General features: G+C 37.1%; 1 protein-coding gene across 1 annotated transcript; it reads left to right on the forward strand.

Annotated features, from left to right (window-relative positions):
- Window positions 1-6,020: 6,020 nt before the first annotated feature.
- LOC121647911 (metalloproteinase inhibitor 2-like) lies at window positions 6,021-12,157 on the forward strand. Its single transcript, XM_041997729.1, has 5 exons — window positions 6,021-6,404; window positions 11,192-11,292; window positions 11,399-11,507; window positions 11,633-11,757; window positions 11,877-12,157. Exons 1-5 carry the CDS (start codon window positions 6,275-6,277, stop codon window positions 12,072-12,074), a joined length of 663 nt encoding a protein of 220 aa, XP_041853663.1. The 5' UTR covers window positions 6,021-6,274; the 3' UTR covers window positions 12,075-12,157.
- The last annotated feature ends 1,315 nt before the right edge of the window (window positions 12,158-13,472 follow it).

The following is a 13,472-nucleotide window of genomic DNA, read 5'->3' on the forward strand; positions in this document are numbered from 1 at the left end:
CCAAACTAGAGAGGAACTATACAGGCTGACATTTTCAAGAGACAAGTTAAAATGTCAAATTTATCATTGCACTTTATCTGAAACTTAATGCATGCAAGTTGTATCTTACTTTCAGAGAAGATATTGAGTGTGGACAAATTTGAGTTGACTAAGGATGATCACAATTTCCTCTTTATGAATCACAGAATCATTTCAGTGATCACACTATTGCCACACATCAGACTGTCTTCAGCACTCTTTACTTCTGCCTTGCACACACTCACGCTTTGATAACATGCAGGCCTACATGCCTGGACAGGTGGATTCATTTGTAGCATGCACTGACTCAGTGTCTGTCTGCAACTGCACCAAAGCAAGAGGTGCATTGCGTGATCAGTGCGTATATTTATAAATGACTCCACATGAATCTTCAACTTTCCCAGAGAAACTCATGGAAGTGGCTCAGTCAGAGAAAGGGAAAAGACTGTTGGATTTGTGCTTTAGTATGAATCATTCACAAGTATGGCAGGCTTATGTATTTCACTAGGAGGAAAAAATCTGAAATTTCATCACAGGCTTAGACATAATTGTTGGCTGCATGCTCTGTCTTGTGTCATTTCACCAAAAATGTTTTTTCCACAAGTCATGAAACATGTTATTTGTTTACCTCAGAATTTTGAAATTTCATTGTGTGGCTTTTAAGAATAATTCATCCTTTGAGTTCCAAAATTTCCCAAGTTATCATCAAGGCCGAAACAATACAAGCACATTGCTACAACAAATAATGCACTAGAATAGAGTTGGCAAGCCTGAGAAAAATTACATTTTTGGTGCTGTCCAAACAAATTTCTTCAAAGAGACAATAAACTGTTTAATTATCATGTGTCATCTTGTAGACATTATATAGAACAGTTAGACATATAAGTGAGAAAGAAAATCCAACAAATTGAGCAAGGAACATGGCAAAATACCTTCAAAAAGTTGCATCAGTTAGAATTTTTCACTTCAACAACCACATTACAATGTATCTTGTGAAACAGATTACTTTTAGCAATGGAAAGACAAGAAAAATTGTACTACATACCTTTCTAGCAGACAGAGAAATTAGCAACAAGTTGAAAAGCATAGGCAAGACTAGGCCAATTTATTTACATAGCCCATTTCACAGGGACAGACAATATGCTGTATGATCAAACTAAACAGACAAGAGAAAAAAATACAGTTTAAAATAATTAATAGACAAGATAACTAAAAAACAAATGCATGTGCAAGATTTTTTTTAATCAAGCTGAGCCATCAGTTCCTTTATTCTAGATATATTCTTCAGGTGGTAAAAGGCCGATTTGATTGATATTTTAATGTGGCTGTTAAAATTTAGTCCAAAATGACACAAAGATTTCTGGTTATCCATTGTTTTTAACATTGCTTACTGAAGCTTAGCTGTCATCTTGGGCTCTCAACTTTGGTATCAAACACAATGATTTCAGATTTATCTTAATTTAGTTGAAGAAAATTTTGGCACATCTAGGTATTGATTTGATTGAGGCACACACTTGAAGCTTTCTATGGGACCAGAGTCCCTGCTGAGGCAGTAATATAGAGCCAAGTGTCATCAGCATAATTATGATGAGATACTTTGTTTGTTTTCATAATTCACCAGAGCATGTACAAGCTGAACAAAATGGAGCTTTAGGGAACTCCACATCTTATCTTTGTTTGAGTAAATCTAGTTACCAATTAATATGAAATAGTCCCTGTCTTTCAAGAAGGATTCAAACCAATTCAAAACCAACCAAGATTCCCACCAAATCTTGCTGTTGGTCTAATATGATGTTATGATCAATAGTGCCCAAAGCAGCTTTGAGTTCAAGCAGAACCAAAACTGAATTTCTGTCGCTGTCGGTTACAACACATAACAATTATAAAGTACCAAGATATTTAAAGCTTTTTTAATAATTTTGGGCTGGCTTGGCTTATTGGGTAGATTGGTCGTCTTGTAGTCCGAGAGTTTCCGGTTCAGTCGAGCTCATGTCGTGGTGTCCCTGGGCGCCTTGCATGGCAGCTTCCGTCGTCAGTGTGTGAATGGGTGAATGTATAATGTAAAGTGCTTCAGGTATCGTTTCAGGTATAGGAAAGCACTATATAAATATTTATCATTTTTCTTAAAAGGTAAGGTTTAAGATGGGCCTGGAGTTGTTTGTTGCTGAGGTGTCAAAATTGCTCTTTTTTTTAGTAGTGATACCATCGTTGCCATTTTCCAAGTTTGTGGAAACAGCCTAACAAAAGAGAAGTGCTGATTATATACAGAAGGTCAGATGACATGCAACACTGTTTAATAAGGTTGCAGGGAAAATGCCAAGAGAGTAGGATAAAGACTTTAATTGTATAATTTCCTGTAATGTTTTTTGGTTGATTGGATTAAACATAAACAAAATATTATGGAAATTGCCACTTTGAATTATTTTAATCCAGTTTATATTTTAGAAGACATACAGACAGACAAACAGATAGAAAAATGCATATAATGAATATCAAGTGGAGGAAAAAGTTCTGAAACCATTTGTTAAGGGATGATGATTAGTGCAAACATTAATACTACACTTTGCTAAATTAGTTAGGAAATTAGTTTTTGCATACTTCAGTTACCATAAGATGTTTTTTTTTGTTTGTTTGTTTGTTTTTTTTGAAGAAATGTTTTACCTATGCTTTTTGGCAAGATGCATTATCACCACCAAAAAGTTCTTCATCATCACCAAATCTACTTTCAAGTCATAGAAAGAGAAAAGTGTCCAAATGCTACTTCACCCTCTAAAATGAGGAAAATTAATTACTGTTTAAGTGATCTCCTGAAAAGTAAGCCCATATCATCAATGACTGGCCTGCACCAGCCAAGTTCAACATCATCTCCAATTCAGATTCACGATGAATTTCTGCATATCACTTTTATCTAATTTTCCAGCCTTGACTTCCTACTTTAGCCCAATCTAAGCTTGTTTTTTTTTTTTTATTATTTTTTCATTTAAAATTAATTTTTCTTCAGCCAAATTCTCACAGTAAAACAGTCTGATGTTAACTCTTGTCCCATTGCTTGTTTATCTTTCTTTCTTTTCCTCACTTCCTCATAATAAAGTCCTCTTGCATTTCTTGCTGAATAAGTTGTGGTATGCATTCATTGTGATAATATCTATCACACTGGTGATATAACACTGATGATATCCAGTTGCTGGCATATTACATGGTAAATGGTAAATATTAATGTTCACCCTAAAATACGTTTTTAATCTTGTTTTGTAAATATTAGGGGGTCTTTGAGCCATGGTTGAAATTAAACACCATTGTCCTGTATTTTCTTTCTTTGTTAATATAAATATATAGTAGAAGAATATGTCTGTAATTTTTTTATAAGGGTCGATAGTCCTTCAAGGGTTAAATATCGGGCATGTCACATTTAGGTCGATCTATGTGTTGATGATGATCAGATGAGTTTTAACATTTGCACAACACCAATTGTGTTTAGGTTATTAATTATATCAAGGTCTGCCCACAGCATTACTGTAAGTCCCTGTTAACATAATTATCTGTAGTGGAAATCAGGGGTTAGGGTTAAGTCAAAGTGAAAGTTTTTGTAAAAGCATGTGTTACTCAAACAGCAATGACTCCATTGTGATTTTCTGATAGTCAGGAAACTCTGTGGGCATTTTCTGCAGACTAATGGTGACTAACTGGCACATTGTGACACCACCCTGTGGAAAGCTGAAACCATTTGACCTCAGAGTCTCCAGAGTTGTTTTTTTGTTCTTTGTTTTTTTTTCCTCCCTGATTTTAGGGTTTTTAAGCATATGTTTTCCATCTCCTTATTGTCCCTAAAGTTGATTGTTAATCCTGATTCACCAGTGATATGTGAATAGTTGCACTGATGAATGGAAAGATCTTGGGAAATACCACTGTACTGTGGCTCGGTGTACCACAGGGGATGGATAGTTGAAAAGTTGCATGGTGGTCAGGTCATATGCAATATGTGCAGGCAACCAGGCACAGGGGGTAGGTGGGCGTCAGAGGATGTGGGTCACTGCCACAGCACCCACCAATTCCCACAATGAGACCCTCTTTTTATGTTGTACCAGGCACTTCCTTTGGAGAGTATTCCTGGCCTTGCAAGTCTGTAATTTAGGGGATGGAGGTTCAGGCCTCTCTTAAGCACCTTTTTGGCATTTTTGGTAACTCAGCCGGGGGAGGGGGGGGCGAACTGTTGCTTACATTGCACTTTTCAGACCCCCCCCCCCCCCAAACAAATTAAAACCAAATGTGGATATCCAGCTCTTAACTAGAAAGGAAAAATTTGTTCTAAAGATAGAGTGGCAATGTGGGAAATCGCTCAGAATGATCATGCTTTGAGGTAATTTAAAATGTGCCCAGAAGCTGGGGACACATCACAGAGCACCACCTCAGCCAGCACCTCGGTGCAAAGGAAGCTAACTGTTTGAACAAGGGGCGGCAGGCTAAGCCCAAAAGAAGGCATCTGCTGTTTCCCGACTCTGGTAAACTGCAGAAGGAGACGGAAACATATTCCCACTTAATTTCATCTTGGATGTCTCACTTCCTTACTCGTTATTTGTCTCACGCCCAACATCTACGTTCTTGTGCCTGTTACGCCTTTTGTTTCTGGTAACTTGCACTCTGCTTACGAGACATACCAGCTTAATAAACGAACTACTGAAATTGTTTTTTTCTCTCCATCTGGCACCACTTTTACAACCCAGCTAAAGGCAAAGATAAAAACGGATACATTTCCTGTCAGAAAAAAAGGCACAAATTTGACTTTTTTCCTTCTTCGCTTGCATTCTCTTTATCTGTTTTTACTCAAACAACTAGCAAGAGACATGTGGAAAAGAAACCAGGAAAAACTGCTTAACTGTGGAAAAGAGTGGAAATAATTTTTAGAGTGTCCACATGACTGACAGTCAGTGGCCAAATATGATGTCAGGGAGTGAAGCGGCTAATTCCATTTATCATTTCAGTCCTTTTTTTTTTATCATTCATCAGCACTAATCACTTAACACACTATGCCCTCCCTGTGATCTGTCTTCTCTAAGCCAGAATCAACACATAAGACCACAAAGCCAAAACTCATGAGATCCTCAGCTTCCTGAGGTGGTAAAATTTCCTGTTAAAGAGCCATCTTCTGTGCATGAGTGACAAAGAGCTTAGGAATTTAACTGTACAGTAAAACTGCTTTCACAGAGTAATGGAATTTTGGAGAGTTCATACAGAGTAAATTGTTGACAGACTGAATCCATTAGGTGTGAAGGCATGATGTCACTCCTATTTTCTCTAACATTACTCCTACATACTTTCTCAGTGTTTCAGTTTTTACTGAAAGTGACTGTTCATGTAAACTCTCACTGAGACATGAATATCTATACAGAGAGGGATGAGTACGAGGTGGCATGATCTGTATTAGAAATGATGATTTAAGTTTAGCATAAATGTTAAAACTTGCAAAGCAACTACAGATTTTTATGTAAAAAAGATGTTGTAATAAGGAGATGCTATCCCTCAGAGCCAAAGGGGAATAAATATCATTAGTGACTTTAAAGGTATAATAATAAAGTTCTCAATTTCTTTTGCTAAGGTGTGTCATATAGCACATATCCAGTTTATTCATTCATTCATTTGGATCCAGTTTATTTATTTATTCGTTTATTTTTCCCTAAATAGTATGACACTTAGCCTTGTAACAAGAAAAGATATTCTGTAAGTAGTTTACTGAAATTTGGGATATTTCAGATAGGTCAATTTCAGTTTACAAAAGGCTCAATTCTTACATAAAAAAGGAAGAATAGATCCGTGAGTGTCTGGGTGTTCACCAGTCTACAAAATCTTTATTGGAAGGGGGGGCATTCAGTCGCTCATTTTGCATCATAGGTGAGTCAGACACTCAGTGACGAAGTTCTCCGGAATATGTGAAATGTAGGCAGCCCCTGACCCCGGATCGCTGCTCAAAACTCTGTTAAGCTCAGTGGGGGCGGGGCCATCTGCAGCAATAAAATGCGCCTCCTTCTCAGTGTGGAGGAAAACACATTTCAGGGTGAGTGTGTGCAGTCTGCTACAGGAATGATCTGTTGCTCGTGTCTTGTGCATCTTTGACAGCGGAGCCGTTTTCATTTAAAGCTTCTGATCCCCCTTTTGATAACATAACAAACTGCTCTACTGCACAATTTCTTTCATTTCCCTCCTGCACACATACTCGCTCACAAACACACGCACTGTCTCTTTTAGCTAAAACTTTTCAAAGATGACCTGGACGATGAACAGCTGTTTGGCCACTCTGGCCGTCTTGTTCCTCTGGCGAGTGGAAGAAATGGCAGAAGCTTGCAGCTGCTCCCCTACACATCCTCAGCAGGCATTTTGCAACTCAGATGTCGGTAAGTTGATTCACTAACAAAGATTCTACTGTAGTTTAGTTTAGTTGAGTGAGTGTTATCATCTATAGATGATGTGTTTTTTTGCTTTTTTTTTTTTTACTAAGAAACCAGAAAACTACTAGCTATTTCCTGTACATCTGTAAGGAGGAGATGGAATTTTCTTTCTCTCCACCTCCCTTTTAATCATCTGTTGAAACTCGTGAAGCTTAATAGACAGCATGTGAGCTGCATGTACTAAAATACTGTAACTCTCCATTTATAGGTTTGACTTTCACTGTCACGTTACTGTTCAGGAGATGAGTGGGTAGTTTAGTTTTTTTCATTGCCCTACTTATGTATAATTTTTAATAAGAACACTATATAATACTTGTAATATTTCTCAGTGGGGTGCTATGCAAAGTAACTAGCTCCCCTCAACATTAACTGAGTGGTCAGGATGTTTTGAAGCACATGTTGTATGCATGGCAATTTAAGTTAGATCTTCTCAAAGTTGCTAGAATATTTTGCCGTTTTTTTAGACCTTAAGCTAACAAGAGTCAACAGTGACCAGCTTGTTATTAAATTGAGGTTTTCTCAGGATCTTTTTTTCCCCCCCTTGCTTATGAGTTGCATGGGTGTGTGGCATTTATACAAAAGGTGGCTTATTCAAAGATTTTTCTTTGCCATGGAATAAATTTACTTGGAAGGATTACAAAACTTTGTTCTTCTGTTGGAGAATGGACCAAATTTTAATGTTTTGTTTTCATTTATTTAATTTATTTATTTTCATTGGCATTGCATGGTAGCAGATAGCAAATAACTTAAACATTTCTAAACCATTATATGAAAATAAATTAGCTCACCAACATGTTATTTTGTGCTTTTTTCCTCAGTATGGGAAACATTTTGGAGTTTCTTAATATTTTTAAGATGTTTTCTGTGGTGGAAAATCTGCTCGTGTCTTTGATAACAGGGAGAAACTTGGCAGTGTTTTCAGTAGTTAAAGCTGGCATTGCTAAAAAGGTAAAATGACACAAAGTGAAAGAGTGATGCCCACATGGCCTTGTTTTTGACACCTTTTGAGCTATTTCCCAAAGCAGACTGTGCAGAGCCATGACTAAGCCAAGGGGCTGGTAGTCTTCTGAACTTCCTGACTGATTAATTTCAAAGTCTGTAAGGTCAGGTCCAAACATGACTCTGACGCCTCTTCTTTCTACTTCAGCACCATGGATAGACCCTTTTACTAACAAATAACCAAGAAGTCAAAGGGTTCTGTCTTTCTTGCCAAGAGATTTATTGATTTTTTTTTTTTTTTATTTATTTATTTTTTCATCAGTGTAAGAGTCTGTGGAGATCTCTGCCGTGTCTTGCAGGAGAGTTGCTACTCCTTTTTATTGCTCATTTTGTTACTTTTTTTTATATAATGTTGTTGTCTCTTAAAAACTTTGCTTTTAATTCACATCTTCAGTCTGTATTTTAAGATCTGGGTTACCTCATCATTTAAAAAATTACCTAAAAGCACCAACTCAAATAGTTTTGAAAAGTGCATTACCCAAGTCACGAGTTGTCATGGTTACTGTGTTGCAGAGATGTCAGTTATTTGTGAACTTGCACAACTTTTCTACAACTGAAAATCCATAAGAAATCACCAGTTTTTGCAGTCACATACATGTAGAGTCAGTGGCTACTGCAAAGAAAATATTTTTATCAGACAGTGCCTTTTTGAGTGGATGCTCAATTTAGTTATTGCTAAATTTTAAACAGCTGTCTTGCAGATTTCCTGACACTTTGCACAGATGTAGGTATGTAGAGTCAACAGAAAATTATGCAAAATTAATTACTCCAATATCTTATGTAGTTTGTCCAAATGTGATCTTTTAAATGGAGAGGAACCAAGAACTGCAGAGTTTCCACATTGTAAAAGCATTGCATTGGTGTGTCACTTAAAGGTGAACCAGTGTGCTTATGGTGAACCATTTGTATTGGGCAGGAAAGATAAAGTAAAAAAAAAAAAAGAGGTTTTATTAAAAAAAAAAACAAAAAAAAACTAAGAGCACAGAAGTAAAAAGGAAGCAGACCGTGCTTTCTGCTGATTACTGTTTTTTCTAAGCTTCTCTCAGTAGTTGACTTTTTCTGGTGAAGTCTGACTCATTTCTCCCACCATTACCATAAACAAAATACGAGGTTTGGTTGAGATCTATTCTTTGAGTTCCATTTTTCTTATCAAAACAGAAGCAAAAGTCTTTCCTCTTAAAATAAAATCCATCCCTTGAGTCTTGGCTGAGGCAGAGGAATGTTATGCAGTCATATGCTGTCCTCATTATATGTTAGCTTTATACTTCAGTACTTTCAGCGATTAGAGGGTGTCTGTGCTGGCTTTTGCAAAAGAAGGAAAGTGAATCATGTCAGGCCTTGAAAGGCAAAATGGGCTTAATGTTGATTTCCAGGATAAACACAGCCCCACAGGCTGTTTTAACTGAGCTGACACTGAAAGCAGATTTGTTTTTTGTTTTGTTTTTTTTCTTCTGTTTAGATAGCCTGACTATGTGCAACAGCTGCTTTACACTCCTGCATCACTGGCAATAATGTGTTGCAGTGATCTGCTGAATCAGATTCAGTTTAGCCATCATGTGCAATCCAGAAATGAGAAATATTATGTACTTATTTATTTTATGCAGGCAATCAGCCTAAAGCAATCAGGCCTGACTCAGCAAAAATTCATTTTTAGCAGGTTCCTGCTCTGCAGAAACCAACATGCAATACATCTACAAAGACAATACTATCACACAATCATGAATGAGGTCATGTTATGCTCTTTTTATGATTCACTTTCTTCTACATGTAAAATGTTTACAAAGTTTTCTGTTTAAAACATCATGTTAGTGGCCTGGGCTTTTCTTCTTTTACAAAATTACCTTAGTGGCAAATTTAGAGCAAACACACGCTTGCGCTTTTTAATTTTGGATCAAACAAACTTGCATCATGTCAGGATGCTGACAAGATTATCCGCTTCTGCTGAGGGGTCCATTTCAATTTGTATTTAAGTCTTTCTTATTCAAACTCTGACCACTTTGTGGTTTCTCAGAGGAGAAAGGATATACAGGCTCTGCAATTACATGGCAAGCTTTTCCTTGTTTCCTCTTTGTTTTTTAAAGCACTCCCTTGACCACAGTAGCTCGTGCAAAGCGTGTTTATTATTTGAGTAACTGGAAAATTAAATGGCTCCCTTCGTTTTCAGTTTTGTGAAACTTGGTTTTTAAAGGGCTTTGTCAGCCTGTTCCATTTTAAAAAAATAAAAAAATAACATTGTGGGAGAACTAGGCATAAAGTTTATATCAGCAACAACACTGAGAATGTCACTGGAATTGGCATAGCTAAATTACAGTTTTCTATTTTTTTAATTATGGCTGGGATATATAGTTAATAGATATGAGATTATGTTATTTTTTTTCTTAACCTAAACTGAATGAAGCTCAGACCTCAAAGATTCCATGTTCTGTTTACTCACTCACACAATCCCCAAGTTGCAATGTTAGTTTATACTTTTATTTTTTACATATTTTCACCTGTCCCACTTTAAAAGCGATCTGTTTTTCTGCAAACTTGAGCAAAAGGGGATTACCACTAATCCTCTGCTCAGCCAGAGACTTTAAAGAGTTTCTCAGCACCTTGGTGTGTATCAGAGAGCGCAAAGGATTTGTAAGCTAGAAATTCTTGACTGGGACTGGTGTAGATTATCCTTCGGAGCTTTGATGATTCCACCGCTTCTCCCTGTCAGCTTGAATGTCTGTGACAGTACTGCAGTGCAGGTTTTGAAGTGCCTTCCTCTCTCTGTATTTGAAGTTTGTAATACATCTGCAGTGTGACGGCCACTCCTGTCTGTTTCCATGTTTGCTGAACGCAAAACATCACTCTTTCGCTTGTACACACAATATGTTGCTATCAAATTGGACAGCTTTGCACTGCTGCAGCTTTATAACTGTATAAATAGCCAATCTAAAGGTTAGTCTGGGTAAGGAAGCAGGTAAGTGAAGGTAAAAGACAGGTAGCAGCTGCCACTGTGAGAAAGCAAAGAGTGAAGTGTAACTTGAGAGGGAACATCTGGTTAGTATTAGCTCTGTTGCTAGGCTTCCACTTAAGATCTCAGTTTAATCTGTAAAACCTTTTCAGCTTGGCAGCATTATGAAGTTACAGTAAACCTTGCATCGTTCTGGTAATTCATAGGTGTTTAGTGCTCCTGTGAAAACAAAAAAACTGAAAAAACAGCTTTTTAAAAAAAATTTATTTACTGATGAGGATGCCCATTCAGCTGAACATTTTACACTTGGAACAGGTTTCTACTGTATCTCTGAATTTTTAAGCTGGATCTTCAGAGTGCAAGAGTCTCAAATAAAAGTAGGGAAGCATCATGGGAAAGAAAGGAGTCGATTTGCATGTCAGCACCTCTATCCAGACAGAGCGGCAGCCGGGCAGAGAGAGGCCTGGAGGCAAGCAGGAGATTTCTAGTTCAGCTTTTTCAAAGATTGCTGACTGGCTTCCTCCTGTGTCGGCCCAGGAACATGGGACCAGGCAGCGCACATTCCTCCCTCTGATTGCAGCTGATGAAACACTCATGTGCTTCTGTCTTCCCAGCACCTGACACATGCAATCTTTTTAGATTCAAGCCACAGCAATTTGCTGCGGCCAACTCGTGCATGCCAAATCTGGGCAAGACTCATATCAAATACAGACTGATCCACTTTGGCTTTTAACATAGCAGTGTATTCAAAAACAATCAATGTTCATTTATTTTTTAACTTTACTTCCAGTTATCAGAGCAAAAGTTGTTGGAGGGCAGGAAGTTGATGCTGGCAATGACATCTATGGAAATCCCATCAAACTGGTCAAATATGACATCAAACAGATCAAGGTATCAAATAATTCTTATTTATTTATTTCATGACCGCTTAAAAACTATCATGTACCATAAATCTGAACAGAAGTCTGGTTTTTTTTTTCTTTGTTTGAATGATCAGATGTTCAAAGGTCCCTCTAAGGATTTCGATGCTATCTACACCGCTTCCTCCTCTGCAGTGTGTGGAGTGACCCTGGAGACTGATGGCAAGAAAGAGTACCTTATCACAGGTACTACTTTTGTCATATTACAAACCATTCATTGTAAAATATTACAAATAATAGTCCTTAATGTGTGTTGTTATCAACTTTAACATCAACTTGTTGCTTCGTCCTCCTTCTCCACCCTATTGCAGGCAAGATGGAGACTGATGGAACATTGTACGTCACACTGTGTAACTTCATTGAGCCGTGGGAGGCCATGAGTGACACCCAGAAGAAGAACCTAGTTCAGCGCTATGAGACAGGCTGTGATTGCAAGGTAGAAAAGTTGGTTTGAATAGTACTAAGAGTTGGAATTCGTAGTAAAGTTAAAACTTTTCAAAGTGGTATTGTTTGGTTAACTTTTTTTTTTTTCTTCTCTTTGTCTTGAAACTTTAGATTACTCGCTGCATCTCAATCCCCTGCATGATCAGCGGCCCAGCAGAGTGCCTTTGGATAGACTGGGTGATTGACAAGAAAGTAAATGGAGAACAAGCGAAACACTATGCTTGTATCAAGAGGAGTGATGATTCATGTGCCTCGTACAGAGGTAGCGAACCACCCAAAAAGGAATTCCTGGACATCGAAGACCCATAACTCCACCACTGTTGAGAAGTCTGAAGACGTCTTCAGTTGAAATGTTTTAACATAAATATTAAAAACAGAAATGGAAATTTAAAGCATTATTTTTTTCTTTTTTTTCAAACAGCTGTTGTGTGGGCACTCCTTTGTGAGGAAAAGTTGTTTTTTTTTTATTATTGTTATTGCAGGTCTCATGTTTTTAATTAACAGTTTTGTGAACTCAGCACTTTCTGAAACTTTTTCCCCTAACTCCAAAGCACTTCCTTTTAAACCACTTTTCCACCTGAAAAAATGGATAATCATCAGATTTCCACAGTACTCTTCATGGTATCACTGCAGCGCAGCTTTCTGTGCTATTTATTTGTGAGCATTTCTATATTTTTTTCCCCTGCAACTGTAGCATTTAAAGTGAACTATAAGTCTTTAATGCATTAAATGCCATTTTTTTTTATATTGAAGTTATGTGAATCTGTATGGGTAACACAGCTTACAATCATTTGTGTCTGTGAGAGATTGATCAAAAGTAAAAGTGCCTCCTCTTGCCTGTTTCAGCCAGCTTCAGATTTTGTGCAGAATATGGAAATCCCTCCCTCTCTCTTTTTTTCTTTTTTGAATGACTTAATCAAACCCCATCAAAACAAACTGCCACCATCATTGACTTGGCTGTGCTATTGCTTTATTCAAATAATCTTAAAAGGACAAGAATGCACCTTGAACACAATTGTGACAACAGTATCTTTTACAGAAAATGATAGATTGGAAGAGAGGATTCCTTATATATATATATATATATATATGTGTGTATATATATGTATATGTGTATATATATGTGTGTATATATATATATATATATATAAATAAATAAAATAGTTAAGCTTATATCTTTATAATGCTGTAGTGCAGTGATTTTCAAACTGGGAGTCGGGACCCCCATAGGGGTCATGAGATAGTTTTAGGGGGTCACCAAATCATTTTAAGAAATGTATAGCCTAAATTTGTCATGAATTTAGAATTTTTATTTTTATTTTTTTTTACCAGGGCTGTCAAAATTACACTATCAATGAAAGAAATAAATCTTTGAAAATTAACACATTATTTTTTTCTAACAAAATTATGCATAAACAACAAAGTCAGTAGACCTGCCATATTAAAAATCCGAATTTGACATTATCTTTACGAAAGAAGCTGATTTGGGGCTTGTAGGTGCCTTGTTCCAGTGGTGAACCACCAAAAACCACTTTATCCTCCTTATTCATGAAGATTCTAACAGTTTTCCAGCCTTAAATTTAGAGAATGGCTGCAAGCTGACCCATTAGATAAATGACACAATTAATCACTAAGTTGTCACGTTGGGGTGGGGATCGTGAACACCAATGCATCTTATCTTTGGGGTTGTGTCTCAAAAAGTTTGAA

Source organism: Melanotaenia boesemani, chromosome 2 (assembly GCF_017639745.1).
Source record: "Melanotaenia boesemani isolate fMelBoe1 chromosome 2, fMelBoe1.pri, whole genome shotgun sequence".
Lineage (NCBI taxonomy): Eukaryota > Metazoa > Chordata > Actinopteri > Atheriniformes > Melanotaeniidae > Melanotaenia > Melanotaenia boesemani.